We start from the raw sequence: 15358 nt of genomic DNA on the forward strand, positions 1-15358 counted from the left end.
CCTGTGTCAACCAAGAACGAGACACGATGACCCATTACTCTTCCCTCTACGTACGGACCCTTTTGATCAACTTCCAAGGATGCTGCAAGCACACAATCTCCTTCTTCTTCTGAGCTCTCACTCTCCCATACATTGTTTATTCCACTCTCACTGTGTAATGGGAACTGTTGTACGGTGCCATTTGTACTCATTACCTGACCGAGACCTGTGGAGGAACCATCACTTGCTGCTGACTCATTGGTGCCAAAGGTATTTGCATTTGCTGATTAGGTACCATGGGTAACTGCTGTTGCATTGGCTGCATTTGCGTCATCTGCATACGGGGCATCTGCATCTGCTGCGGCTGCATAGGTTGCAATCCCTGCAATTGATTTACGGTCTGAAAATTTGGGTTTAGACCTCTCATTTTCGGTCCCCTCATTGTCTGAAATGCATTGACATCATTGTTTTGCTGACCAACACCTACACCTGCACCTGCACCTTCCTGCACCACCATCGGGCACTCGCGTTTCCAATGACCGACAATTCCGCACACGTGACACGGCATCACCTTCTTCATTGCCTGCACACCCGTTACAACAGTGTTCAAATCCGGACCATTATTCACAAAACCTCCTCTGCCTCTGCCTCTGGCCTGTGGCTGAAACGACATGTTTCCCTGCAACTGCGGCTGCGGTACCTGCTGTTGGAACCCTTGCATCCCTTGCAAACCTTGCAGACCTGTCTGAGCTGCTTTAAGTTGCATCATCATCACCTTCTCTTTCAACTTTTTCTGTTTCACTTCAATTTCGTCGCTACAGTATTTCGCATAAGTCAAGACCTCGTCAATCGGTTTAGACTGCCAACAAATCAAATGCGACTTTATCATTTGACTTATTTCTGGTCTCAGCCCTTCCACAAATCTGAACACAAAATGAAGCATATCCTTCGCCTCTATTGTTTCTGTGCCACTGTAGTTCTTAAACGCCTTCAACAACCTCTCATAGTAACTATGAATCGATTCTTTAGCCTCTTGGGCAGTTCGATCAATCTTCTGCCAATCCACATTTTTCGCGGCCACTTTCGTCTTCAAATGCTCAATCACTTTGTAGTACAAGCTCATCACCATAGGTGATGGTGCACCCGTCTCCCTGTCTCTTTCTGGTTCACTTGTCGGCCAACCTACAGCTCTTTTGCAATCCTCCCACAAATCTGCTGGAACCACAATCTCAAAGAGAGTATTCAGGTCTTCCCAGAGACATTTTGCAAGCTTCACAAACCTATCGGTCTGTTGATACCATTCAATCGGTTTCTCTCTCAGTTTGGGAAAATCATCCGTAAAAGACTGAATATCGCTTCTGTGCCATGGTACATGTATTAATTTTCCCCCTGCTGTCTCCCTCATTGGTAACATGGTTACTGTTTCGCTACTCTGTGGTCTTTTCTCATTATGCTCTGTAGCACTGTCCCTCCTCTTTTCCTTCCTCTTTACCCATCTGCTTTCCCACTTGTCTAAGCACCTCCACACTTGTGCACTCTGCAGCAATTCTCTAAGGTGCGCCTTCATGCCTGCTGACCTCATGTGTTCAAAATCTGTGGCCCCAAAATCCAACCTATAGCTTCTGCTCAAGTGTTTCATCTTGTCTATGTCAATCCCGTTTCTGTCCGCTACTTCCTGCAAGCTTTTATGTACCTTGTTCACTTCTTTCGTAATCTTTGGACATAGGTATCTCAGCTCCTCTTCCGAGTAGGACTCCAACCTATTCACACCCATAGTCCCTTCCACCAATTCTTGTGCTTCCATGTTCAGCCTCATCCTATTCAGATAATCTTCCCATTTCCCACTGTCTGAACTTTGTGTGGAATTCAAACTGTTGAACCACTGTGTCAGCTGTTGCGCATTTACCCCCATCAGTGTAGCATTCACATCGACTGCCATTGATGGTTGCGGCAACTTTTCAGTATTCGATGTTAGAGGTATTATCAGTGGGGGGCTCGACCTCACCAGTGTTGACTGAGCACATATGGGACTAAACTCCATCAAGGACCCAGATCCATTTGGCTGAGCCGCTATAGGAGTTATCCATGGAGTGTTTTCTATGCACCTCCTCTCTGTCCCATTCTGCAGCATTGATCCCTGACTGCTCATACCTAAGTTAGGCTGACTATACAAAGGTACCGGTGGACCTACAGTAATGGGTAGGGATATCGCATCTGGGTTCTGTCCATTTCCCATGTTCTGAAGCATGTTCATTCCCACACCATGGGTCATCATTGCCGGCATGCCCATCTGACTCCCCGTCATTTGAGCATGTGCGTTTCCCCCCTGCATCTGCTTCTGAGGCATCAAAAACTGAGTTGATTCAGCTTGTGTCATTGTTGGATTGTGACCATTCTGTACTCCCCTTACGGTTGGATCTAGAATCATTCCTGCACCGTTGTCACTGCTGTAGTACCCTGGCATTTGCGGCTGATAATTTTCTGCTGGTTTCAACATGGGCACATCTGGATATATTCTCCTAACCTGCGGTATCTGCGGAGTGAACAATAAACTCGGGTCCTTAGATCCCGATGATGCTCCTGAACTCTGGGTTTCACTGTTCCGTACCGATGCCGGAGGGGCAGAACTGGTACTTGGACCTTGTCCATTCTCCGCATAAGGTGGTGGACGGTTGTTCAGCAATTGCATTATTAACTCCTCATCCTCTAACTCCTCTTCTCTTCTCAGCTTTTCCTCGTCCTCTCTATCCTTGGAACACTTCCTGTCTGTCTTACAGGTAGCTTTCTTGCCTGTCTCTTCTTCTTCCTTAGTAATTGCGGGAAACAGTTTTATTCCCTGCAGTACATCTGACCTCCACACCTTCTGTGCATTATCCCACCTAGCATCCGCTAGTGTCTTTTCTACCTTTCTCATCCTGGTCTCAAACTTCTTCTGCTGTTGCTGTCTGGCCATTAGTTCCCAAATCGCTAGAGCCTCAAACTGTGCTGGCCTTGGAGGCACCTTCATGTCGTACATCGTGAATCTCAAATTCTCTAGGATCCTTATATTGAATGTCCCATGTATCGGGAACGCTACGCTCCCATGTTTCTCTGTCAGTTTGTGCCATTGCTTTAGCCAAAGACACGGAGCTACCCCCTTCTCTTCCATTACAATGTAAGCTGGTGTACCTTCGGGCGGCGTCTCCTCTCCTACGCTCGCTTTAATGTAAGACTCCCCCTTCATCGCACTCCTAAATGCTTTAAGGAATTTCATTTTCTCGTCTTTTATTTCACAAAGTTTGTAATCAATAGGTGACTTTGATTCCCGGAATACTCTTCGCTTGCCTTTCCCCTTCCAATCGAGCCCCACGGACTGCGTCCAATCCGTGCGCGACCCTTCTCTCCAACCAACCTATCCCAGCGCGGCTCCTAGTGACGTCACACTCACACACACTGCGGCTAACAAAGCCTCGCGGCTAGTCTTCCTTCACTCACCTCTTTTCGTAACAACTTCTTGCATATATTGCGAGCTACCAAAAAAATAAAACAGATCTGTCGGTTTACTACAGGAAGGGTAACACAGTCGCTTCAGGATCTTAGGGACCTTTCACTAGCCTCGGCCGCTATTCCGTCTTTCTCGGTCCCCACGTTCGCAAGCAAATCTGACCCGCAGACCTACTCTCAACTTGTCAATGATCTAATCTAGTGCACTTAGAATCTTGTCAAAGCCCGAAGTCGAAGTTCCTTTCACTCCCTAACACCCGTACCGACTTGTTGACCACGCCCGATCAACCTACTAAACCGCCCAGACCACAACATGGATCAACATACTCCGGAGTCTCTTGACCTCGCAGGGCCCGTCTCAACAACAACAACCACGTGGACCTTTTTATGCACAAAGCGCCACATGCACATGAAGTTCGACGACTTCCCTACTCTCACACTCGGAGTCGCACCTCCGCTATTTCTATGAAGTTCGACGACTTCACTACTTCTACACTCGGAGTCGCACCTCCGCTATCCTCTAAAAAAAAAAAGATTCCTCGCAACCTTTTCATACACCCTGCGGCAATAAGCTGTGCAAGCGCAAAACCCTAACTTCACTCATACCATCACTAGTACCGCCAACGCCGAATCCACACCTCCATTCTCTCCATTCGCAAGCTCCGAGATCCCGGGAAAGTCGCGGTGGACCTAGCCCATCATCATTCTGTCAATCTATTTTATCCAAGAAAAATCTAATTCAACTTCTCGAGTGGGGTCTCAAAATGCGTAACCGTTAATTCAACACCATGTACTTTAAGAGTACAGGGTCCCAAAAGACATAACCGTCCTCTGCTACCATCTACTGATAGAGCGAACCGTAGTAATAATTTACCTGTGTTCGGACGCTCTTTAGGCCGATGAATCTTTTGACTAAGTGGGAACTCTCCGTACTCTTATATCGATCAGTCGCATCAAATCAATAATCAATAACGAACATAAGCAATACCTTGATCAACATAACACTTAACAATTAATCCAGAATACATTTTGGCGAACCCTGACCTTTCAGTCAGGAATAACCACACCAGTTTATTGCAAAGTTAGTGAATTTATTTCCCTATATTAACAAAGCTAGCACAATATATATGTGTCTCAACACCAAATGGTAAACATAAATGAACATTAATAGCTGTCCATAACGGCGAAACAAGTGTAATCTATGTAGCATTTGAATCACAAGGCATTCGATAATGGCAATGCAAATCACTAATACGATAATCTGTAATGAGCTAATTGCGTACATTTAGTCAGCATAACAAGATCTCAAATTGCATCGTGCGACATATGGAATCCTCGTCTAACCTCAAATTAGCATCGGCATGTGGGACTTCATGCAAAAACAATTTAGCAACATAAATTTAGAAAACTCCTAGCTAGGGCTCTTATCAAAATCAGCAGTTGGTTACCTAAAAGAAACACAATGCAATTTTACAATTTTCCTTTCATATTTACCAATTACGATCAGCATACAAGGAAGTCTTCGTCTCACAGGTACCGTTTCTCGATCAGCATGGGACGGGGCAAAGGGGCAGGGGTGGACGGGGCAATTGCCTCACGGCGGCAATAAAACTACTACTTCATGCAAAGGGCATTTCAAAGTTAAAGTCTCTAGGGCAAGAATCATTTAAAGTCTCTTTCTCTCGATTAGAGAAAGCATCAAAGTATCTCTCAAAATTGGCGTCGCAGCAAGATGGGCCATAATAGCTACGAAATGACGCAATGTCGGGCAATAGCTGGTAATGGCTTAATTTCTTCTCGTGCACCTGGTTTTTATAGACAACAGTTCGAATCCAGTAGGGTCTTCCATTGGAGGGTTCATAGGTTAGCTTCAAATTGTCCAATCAAAAACGACAGTTCTCAAGCTTTTACTTAAGCATACATTATCCTTGGAGTTGGGTACGCACGTTGCAACATTGTATACCAATTAGTTCACTTTCAGAGCCTCCATTGTCCGCACCTGCAAATCGACCTTGGAGTAAAGAGAAAATATGCCAGGCTGGCACGAAACTTTAAGATAAGCATGTGAACGGTCTCAGTGGAAAAGTACAGCTTCAAGCAAAAAAATACACGTTTAATAGCACATTGGAAAAATACGAGCATCTAAACCGTGAGACCAGGCAACTAGGCCAAAGCCTCCATTAAAGTAATGCTAAGCTAAAGCATTTCAAACAAGCAAATCGTAGCACACGTTTATGATTATGTCGGATTAGTGCAATTCTAATACACCACGTTATATAAAGCGCGCTTATAAATGTTGGCAAACTACTCTAAGGGCACATTTTGTCCCCGTACAATCTTTATTAGTTCGGTTAAAGTCACACATGATTATTTCACACTACGTTTATGCGTTAATAAACCAAAACCTTCATTTTCTGCTTCATCATACCAGGGGGGGGGGGGCGGGAGGGATGTATTTGAAGGCATTCTGATCTGCAACTGATTCTATTGGCCGGATTTTCTGACTTCTAAATTCGGGCCTAATGTGGGAACTCCAGGCCATTTGTAAACAAGAAAAAGCAATATCCCTCTGGGAGATACTGTTTGGTCTGGCTCCTAGTTTGACATTTGTGCAAGTTATTCTTTTCCCATATAAACCAAAACTAAAATGACAGAGTTGGAATGCAGTGTTAATAGCATAGGCTGAAACCTTATCTATTATTTGTACAAGTAAGCAGCTTTCTAATAATTAGTTCCAAGAATATTTTCTGGTGAACACAGCATTGTATATTTTAGGAGGATTTCTTATGTTTTTTACTACATGCACGTAGATATATGTAATGCTGCGTCAGGTTTTTAAAAAATAAGTTTAATGATATCTTGTTTCTTGATCTACAATTTTCTACTGACAGAATTAAATGTAAGTTTATGGGAATGCAACATTATAATAAGTAAAACGAGTTGCTTGAATGATGCACACTGGTCATCATTGATTATGTAATTATATAGAAGTGATGTCAAATCGCAGGTAAAATTAAGGTGCATGGTGTAAGAAAAATTGTTATTGATTGATGCGTAAGTAAAATTGTTCAACCATTTTATGTTGCTCATATTTGAAGGCATCTGGTATTTATTATTTATGAGGGTCGAGCGCAAAGCGCTCCGTCCCCTGTTGTAATCTTTCTTTGGGCTCCAAACCACGCCCTTGTCACGTCAGTCTCTTTCATTGGTTCGTGGGCTTGCCTTTTAAAATCTGCTTGCTTTCATTAATGAAAGGCATGCATACCTCATGCCTTTTCTGGTGTTTAGCCCTCCTCGAGTGCAGCGATCAAGTACTGAAAACATACGAGGCTCGCTGTTTTCCGTCCGGTTTCTAGACTACTTTTTTCTCTTTTTTCACAGTGCGATCTCGCTGGGCAGAAGTCTAGCGCTTTGCATGACATCGACCCTCTTACATAGTTAATTGCACTTTTGCCGGTATTGCACTTTTGCCGATAGGTTTCACCACCAGCAAACTTTTATTTCCCTTTGTGTGTCTGCTTTGCATTTATGGCGGCCGTCAGTCGCTTATGTGAAACTTTTACATTTCACTTTATAAGGCAAGAAAAGTCCAGTTAGTTATGTGAAATTGTTTTACTTTTCAATTTAAGTTTATGTGGCAAAAAAAGTCCGGTTAGGAGTTTACAATGCTAATTGATCTAGCTCGAGCAAACGCGAGACCCATTACATTGCAAATGCTTGTTTTTAAAATGGATTTATTGCCTTTGGCAGAGAGGAAACGTTTCAAAAAGGGGCATTCGGGACACTACAATGGTAAAAATACAGATTTGCGCTACAGCTCACTTTGTGATGTCCTGTTATGATTACCTAACTTCAAACGTCTTTCCATAGCTCAAGCAAAGAATTTCCATCTAAGCCAATGGTGAGCAGAATGATGGCCTTCTGTTTAACTTCGTTTATCTGATGACCATTTCCTCTGTATTCAGTTTCATCCTTATCGTATGGGAAGTTTGTCAGTCAGTTATACTTCGTTTTTCAACGAGCTAAACAGCAGGGTTAATAAACCGCTGGTTTTGACAATGCATTTTTATTTTTCCATCAGATATGCCCGGTTGTTTCTGACTCCATCAAAACTAAGTTGCAACCTTTCCTGCAGACTCTGGATGGTATGATGAATATGTTTATTTTTCTGCCTCATACTAATTTGATTGTTCTTTTCTTTTCTCTTTCATGTTATTTTATTCGTTCATCATCTTTTCTTATACGCTTCCATTCTCTTATTCTCGCATTCATCTTCCTTTTTTCTTTCTTCCTTCTTGTCTTGTCTTCTTTATAGTTCTCGTTATTATTCTCTGTTTGCTGTTTTTTCTCTTTCTCTCCCACTTATTCTCTCTTTGTTATCCTTTCTATTACTCTGCCTCACCTTCTTTTTCTAGCTTGGTTTCTTTCTTTGGCTCATTGATAGTCTTTTTTTTTTTAACTCTCATTCTTTCTGTCTTTTTCTCTCGCGTTCTTCTTTCTTTCTTTCTTTCTTTCTTTCTTTCTTTCTTTCTTTCTTTCTTTCTTTCTTCATTCTTTCTTTCTCTTTCTATCTTTCTTTCCCAGTCCCGCCTTCTCTGAATACCTTACTTATCTTTTTCAGTCACAGTTAAACTGGACCATATTGCTGGAATTAACTATTCGTTAACTAGTCCTCCAGATGTTACGGAACAGTCAGTTGATGTTTATCTGAAGGTAAGAAATGATAGAGACAAGATGGAAGGCCTGAATGTGCTACTGATAATTGGGGGTTGTTTGGCTATTTTTTGACATTGTTCATGAAATAGTAGCCACTGGATCAGGAGCCTATTAAACTGGTGAACCAATCGTGATGTATAAAATATTTTCACCACAAAAAAGAAGCAGCCACAAAGATATATGCACATCTGCCACACATCACCAAGGCTTCTAATGTAGATTTTCTTTGTTAGAAATGGGGTCTCTAGTTGGCAGAGGTATTCATCCTTGTCCAAATAGGGACCACAATCCTAGTCAGGGTAAGTCACACAATCCAAATTATCCTGTCCCCACCCTCTGGAAGTTTGGCACTGAGCAGTCAGGCTTAATTTAAAAGGCAATGTGTAAAGTATGTGTGCCATAAATCATACATTAACACAGTGAAAACACCATAAAAATACACCACACAGGTTTAGAAAAATATAGGAAATGTATCTGGTTAAATTAAGGTCAAAACGATAATGATTAAATAAGCACAAGTTGAGATATCACTTTTGCAAGATTAAAAATAGTGTTAAATATTAGAAATTAACAATTGAGTATTGATCACCCAAAGTACCTGGTTTGTGTAAAAAAAAATACCATGCACGGAGACCACAGATAAGGAGATGCGTGGAAAAATAGGGTGTGGGTCAGAAGTTACGGCATGGCACAGACGATGAGTCGTTTCTTTCCATGCTGAAGGGGTTTTGCGTAGATTTCCAGTGCGCAGTCTTGGTTCCTCACTGCGATGTGGGGATCTTTTTGACACCCAGTAGCGATGCGCAGAAATCCTGGGTGACCTGGACAAAGTCACAGGCGTTGTGCCGACCTGGTATGGCGATGCATCGAATTTTCTGTTGCACGGCAGGCGCTGCATTGATTCTTCACTCAGGAAGTCGGGCTGCAATGTTCCAGTTCCGCTGTGTGTCGATCCAGTATGGCTGTGTGATGAATTTCCAGCCGCAACGCAGGCGCTGTGTCGACTCTTCACTCAGGAAGTCAGGCTGCGTCGTTCCGGTTTAGCTGTACATCGATTTTCTTGTCGCAAGGTAGGATGTGCATCGTTTCCAGCAGGCTGTGTGTCGATTTTCGGTGCACGAGGACTTTCTTCAAGAGATGAAGTCTTTTTGACCTTGAGACTTCAGAAAACAGGAGGCAAGCTCAATCCAAACCCTTGGAGAGCACTTCTCAGCAAAGTCAGAGGGCAGCAAGGCAGCAGTGCAACAGCAGGGCAGCAGTTCTCCTCAGCAAAGAAGTCCAGATGAGTCATTTGGGCAGCCAGGCAGTTCCTCTTGACAGGTCGCAGGTTCAGGTCAGGAAGTGTCTGATTTTGTGGGGTAAGCGACCCAGTTTATGTACCCAAAATGCCTTTGAAGTGGGGGAGACTTCCTTCAAAGAGTGGTTTTGAAGGGCACAAGGTCCCCTTTCAGTACAAGTCTGTCTGCCAGGGTCCCAGTAGGGGGTTTGTCAGTCCATTGTGTGAGGGCAGGCCACTAGCCTATGAAATGGTAGTGCCAGGCCCTCCACCCTCCTAGACCAGGAAGACCCAATCGGTATGCAGATGAGTGCAGGTGTGACTGAGTATCCTGGGTTTGTGGTTGTCTGGATAAAATGCACAACCAACCCAGCCCAGACGTGGATTGGAGACAGGCTGCAAGGCACAGATGGATTTTAAGTGCAGAGAAATGCTCACTTTCTAAAATAGTAATATAAAATCTAACCCTACCAATGAGTAGGATTTCAATTACCATTCTGGCCATTCTAAATATGACATGGTTACCCCTTTCTGATCAGAATCTACCACTCAAACAGTATATGAGGGTAGCCCTAATGATACACCCTGAAGGGAGCATGCCTCAGTTTTCCACTACCAGGACAGATAAAACACACATGTACCTGTCCTGCCTATAAACTACATAGCATTGCCCCACGCCAAGCCTTATACTTCCTTTTTTTCACATATCAGTCACCCCTAAAGTAGGCTTTAGGTAGCCCATGGGGCAGGGTGCTGTGTAAGTAAAAGAAAGAACATATATGTTTATGTTTTACAAGTTCTGGTAGTGACAAACTGCCAAAGTCGTTTTTCAGTACTGTGAGGCCTCCTCCTCTCATAGGCCAGCTTTGGGTATTCCTTAATACAATTTCAAGTTGTAACTTCTGATTTGAAAGGATTAGCTACATCATTTTTCATATCTTTTAGAAAGTGGGCATTTCTCTACTCTTACTGCTCCGTGTGCCTGCAGGCCGGTCTCCAGTACACGTCTGGAGTCGATGAGAGCTATTCTTTGTGCATTTCCTCTAGACAGCCGCAAAACACAGGGAGAGTGGGTGTGACAAAGAACTGATCTGCATTCAACTGTGTTCCTATAGCTCTTCCTGGGCAGGAGGATGGAGAGTGTGTTGACACTTACACCTCAATAGGCAGTGTCCTCTATCCCACACAAAGGTCTGATTTCCCCCTACCGATAGGCTGGAGCCTTCCTGGGCCTGAAAGGGGGACCTGTGCACTTCAAGGAGCTGAAGTCACCCCAACTTCAAAGACACATTTTCGTATAAGTATTGGGGCTCTGGCCCTACCTAGACAGATCACTAATGGACCTGTGAAGAACTCAACCAGGAGTAAGGCTGCTGTGGTACAAGGATCGCCACTCTGCTTGACTGACTGTTCTGAAGAACTGATTCACTGCTTTTCATAGCTGCCCCTGCTGCCTACTGATCACTGCCCTGCTGAGGACAAGGACTGGCCCGTCTCAATTGAACCCAGAGTGACTCCAAGGGCTTGCAGGCTTGTCCCCTGCTCTCCTGCAGTTTCATGGACATCAAAGACTGCCTGCAACTCTGCTCCAGCTGCTGGACTCTGCCATCCATGAGTCTTACCCTTGCCTGAGGTGCCACACAAGTCCTTGGCCTCCGAAGTGGGTTTTGCAGCTGCTTTTCTGCACGAATCAAAGCATCCGGGCCATTGGGCCACTCAGAACCGACACAGTGCCCCTCGATACTGACTTAGTACTGATTCGCCGATGACACGGGACCACGACAGTGAGTTTCAGTGACGATGCAGCACCAATCTGAGGACAACCGCTGCAAGGCTTGATCCTGACGCATTTACCAGGCTGCACAGATTGAACCTGACACATGGAGTCTTCAAGGCCGACACTTACTCCATCCAAGGTGTTCTTTCAGCAGGCTCTGCATGAGTTCTGTAGCCGGTCTGCGGTCTATCGCGGTCAGCCTGAACTTTGGATTTACCACCTTCTAGCGTGACCTCAAGAAACCTCAGATGGCCCAGTCCACTTGTCCTGGAGCACTCTAGGCTCCACTGGCGCCATCACCCACACTTTCTGACCATGTTGAAACACAACCAGTGTGGCATTCTGGCCATACCAGCGCTTCATGCCTTCCTGACTTGCTTCCAGGTTCTCTTGTGCAAGAGCTCTGAAGTGGGCAGTCTGGTTTTTCAGAGCCAGCATGTAACTGAATACATTCTGGGGGGGTTATTAGGGGCTTTCTCCAAAGCCTCCTTTACCTGACTCAAAGGTCCCCTCACAGGGTGGCCATACAACAGCTCAAAAGGACTAAAGCTAAGTTCTTTTTGAGGCACCTCTCTGTAAGTGAACAGAAGGCATGGCAAGATGATGTCCCATTTACGCCTCAAGGGCTCTGACAGACCCAAAATCATGCCCTTCAAGGTTCGGTTGAATCTCTCAACCAGACCATTGCTTTGAGGGTGGTAGGGAGTGGTGAACATGTATGTACCCCACACCTTCCACAGAGACTTCATATAAGTTGATATGAAGTTGGTGCCCCTATCAGACACAACCTCCTTGGAGAACCCCATGCAGGTAAAATCCTCCATCAATGCACTGCCAAACACTTGGGGCAGTGATCGATCTCAAAGTAATGGCTTCTGGGTACTGGGTGGCATGGTCCACCAAGACCAAGATAAACCTGTTGCCCATGGCTGTCTTGGGATCCAGAGGCCCCACAAAGTCAATACCAGCCCTTTCAAAGTGGTTACTAACCAGAGAGAAAGGTTGGAGGGGAGCCTTGCATTTCCCCCCACTCTTGCCACTCGTCTGACAAGGTGGGCAAGACCTACAATGAGCACCAGAGTGCCTACACATTTGGGGCCAATGGAAGTGGGTGACAAGCCTCTCAAAGGTCTTGTCCTGCTCCCAAATGACCAGCTAAAGGCATGTCATGAGCCGACCCAGTAGGGAGGCTCTGTAGCACTGGGTACCACCAGCGCATGGGCTGCCCCAGGCTCAGGAAGCTTAGGCTCGCTATATAGGAGGCCATCCTCCAAGTAAATTAAATGTGACCCAGGCTCCTTGCGTGATGCCTGGTCTGCAGCCTGCTGCTGCAAACCCTCCAGAGTAGGGAATTACTTCTGTGCCTCACAGAATGCTTCCCTGGTGGCCCCCCTTCCTGCTGCCACTGTGACAGCTCAGGGACGTCGCCCAGGTCAGCCAGCTGTTTCCCTTTAGGCTCCAAGGCCATAGACCAGGTAGACACACACACCTACCCAGGCAGATCCAACATTTCCAAGTGTGACCTGCGTTCCACCTCCATCCAATGGGAATCTTCCAGGTCATTGAAAAGCAAACAATTTGTAGGCCTGGTTGGACTCACAGCTACCTTCAAGTAATCTCAGACCCCACCCATTCAAAGGGAACCTGCGCCACTCTGCACAGGCGCTCTGAGTTGTCCACTGCAACTACTTGGTGAGATGCACGGGGATCTATCTGCTCTTCAGACACCCGGTGACTCCTCACTGTTGTCACACTGGCTCCTGTGTCTCTCAGAGCCACCGCCCTCTGTCCATTGATGGTCACCCACCGCCAGTACATCTTAGTGTTATCAGGCATGAGGGTCCTCTGGACCATCTAACTGTCCCCTAGTGAGACAAGGGTCATCTCGGCTGGCTCCCACCCACCTGGAACCAACTCCTCCCCAAGCACTACACTGGCCAAACCCTGTGACTGAGCACCAGTAGGTGCCGGTGTCCACTTGGGAAATTAGGGATCCCCCCTCATGTGACCCTCCTGATCACATGCAAAGCGCTTGAGGGATCCCTTCTCTGCAGGTTTCCCTATAGAAACCCATGGTTTCTTTTCTACTGGGGGCTCGGATTTTTTATCCTGGGAACTAGGTTGGGGCTCTTTAGAGAACTCCCCCTGTTTACCCTTACCCCCCACTTCTTCTGGCGGGGACCCTGCCCACCCTTGGCATGGTCTCCCCATACCTCTTTTGGAACCTGGTGCTCTCCCAATGGTCTGCTTCCTGCAGAAGCTTCCTGGGGTCAGTCAGCCTGCTATCAATTAGGTGCTGGCGCAGCTCTAGAAAACATAAACTGTACAAGTGCTCCTAAGCAATCAAATTGTAAAGCCCCTCATATGTTGTCACCTTACTTCCCTTCACCCAACCATCCAGTGACCTTCAAAAAGAATCAACACATTCCAACCATGTTGGGGATGTCTTCTTCTTATAGGACCTAAACTTGTCCTTATACTGATCAGGGGTGAGACCATACCTTGTGATCAGGGAGTCCTTCATGCTAGGGTAGGTGAACCCCTGGGCATCGTCTAAGGATGTAAGATTATCCCTCTCCTCTACCTCAAAGTGCTTCCACAGACCCTCCCCCCAATGAGCTTCAGGGACCAGATTCATATGGAGAGCAGACTCATACCCCTTGAACCACAACAGTATGTCATCCTACCTTTTGTAATCCTTCACCAGGTCCTTAGGAATGTGCACCCTACTCTCAGGCTGCACTGTGTTATTGCTGCCACCATCCCTACTAGACTGGCTCCTCAGTGCCTTCTGCAGCTCCTCCTTCCTGGTGGAGCCCCTGATGGGACAAGCAAGGTTTTTGCAGAACTGCCTCAACTGGGCAAGCAAGGACCCTCACTGTAGTCAGGATAAAGGAGAATCACCCTCAGTTAACCCCGGCTAACCCCCTTGGTAACTTGGCATGAGCAGACAGGCGTAACTTCAGAAGCAAGGTGTGAAGTATTTGTAACAACACACTGAGTAACCCAGTGAACCCACCAAAAAATGACACAACACAGGTATAGAAAAATAGGGTCCTTGCTTGAACAGGGGGTAACCTGACTGCCAACCAAAGACCCCATGTCTAACATTAATCATCTTCAATACATCACAATACATCAGCGAGCAAAATACTCCTAGACTGATGATGCTAAAAAAAACAGGACTCAGGATTTTTCTGTTACACCCAGGCTGTACAGGAAATTCTTCTGACCATGATACCTCAAACTCCTCATCCAAACCAGAAAGAGTTTAGGAATTGCCTCCTGAGATAACACTGCATGCCAATCCTTTAGAGAGGTCATGTCCTTTCCTGACTACTGTAAACCATCCTATGATTTCTAAAATATTTTGAATTGTAACTTATATGTTGACCATGTAAAGTGCTCCATTGCACCTTGCTAGTTTTGTGCTCTGTTATTACATACTTACAAAACTGTTTGTGGAAAGAAATACTGTTTCGGACATCTAGCATTGGGTACTAAAATCCACTCCTTTCTATGGATGATTGAGTGACCTAAACATTGCTCCTCTCCTCCTTCTATAGCAAAGATGCCTATTGTAGATCCACAGGGGCCAGACCGATGGCAGATTTTCTGGATAACCAATGACTGTGTGTTCCATTTAGATTACCTGTATGTGAATGTATCTTTTGTGGATATCTCAAAAATCTTGCATAGATCGAACCTAAAAAAGAGGTTTTAAGATTGTCACCCCTTGTTCTTGAGATATGAATGAATTTGACAAGACATGTCTCATCAAGCAGAAGGTTTAACCAGGGGAATTCTTTAGATATTGTCTGATCTTGACTGAGTTACTGAAGCAGCTGGAGACAATCTTGATTTTCCAGGTGAGAGTAATTGTGATAGGAAAAATAAAAACATGAGGCACAAACCCGACTATGGAATCATTCAGAGTAAAAAAATGGAGCAAGTAAACATTGTTACTGGGTTTCCAATAAGGGCAAAAATACCCCGCTTGTTCTTTAAAGTCCCGATCATATCTGGATTACTGAATTTTGATATCAGGAAGGAAAAAACTGGCCAAAAGAAAGGGTCAAATAATGGATGGAAACAATGAATCACAAGACCTACTTATGAAGGAAAGC

The 15358-nt window shown here is 45.1% G+C and overlaps 1 protein-coding gene across 1 annotated transcript in view; it reads left to right on the plus strand.

Moving 5' to 3' along the window:
- The window catches only part of LOC138304050 (bactericidal permeability-increasing protein-like), a 324414-nt gene that overhangs the window by 138051 nt on the left and 171005 nt on the right, over nucleotides 1–15358 (plus strand). Inside the window, exons 6-7 of the mRNA XM_069243745.1 lie at nucleotides 7544–7607; nucleotides 8084–8175. Of these exons, the coding sequence (XP_069099846.1) occupies nucleotides 7544–7607; nucleotides 8084–8175 (156 nt within the window). The remainder of the gene's footprint in view (nucleotides 1–7543; nucleotides 7608–8083; nucleotides 8176–15358) is intronic.

The sequence above is a fragment of the Pleurodeles waltl genome, chromosome 7 (assembly GCF_031143425.1).
Source record: "Pleurodeles waltl isolate 20211129_DDA chromosome 7, aPleWal1.hap1.20221129, whole genome shotgun sequence".
NCBI lineage: Eukaryota > Metazoa > Chordata > Amphibia > Caudata > Salamandridae > Pleurodeles > Pleurodeles waltl.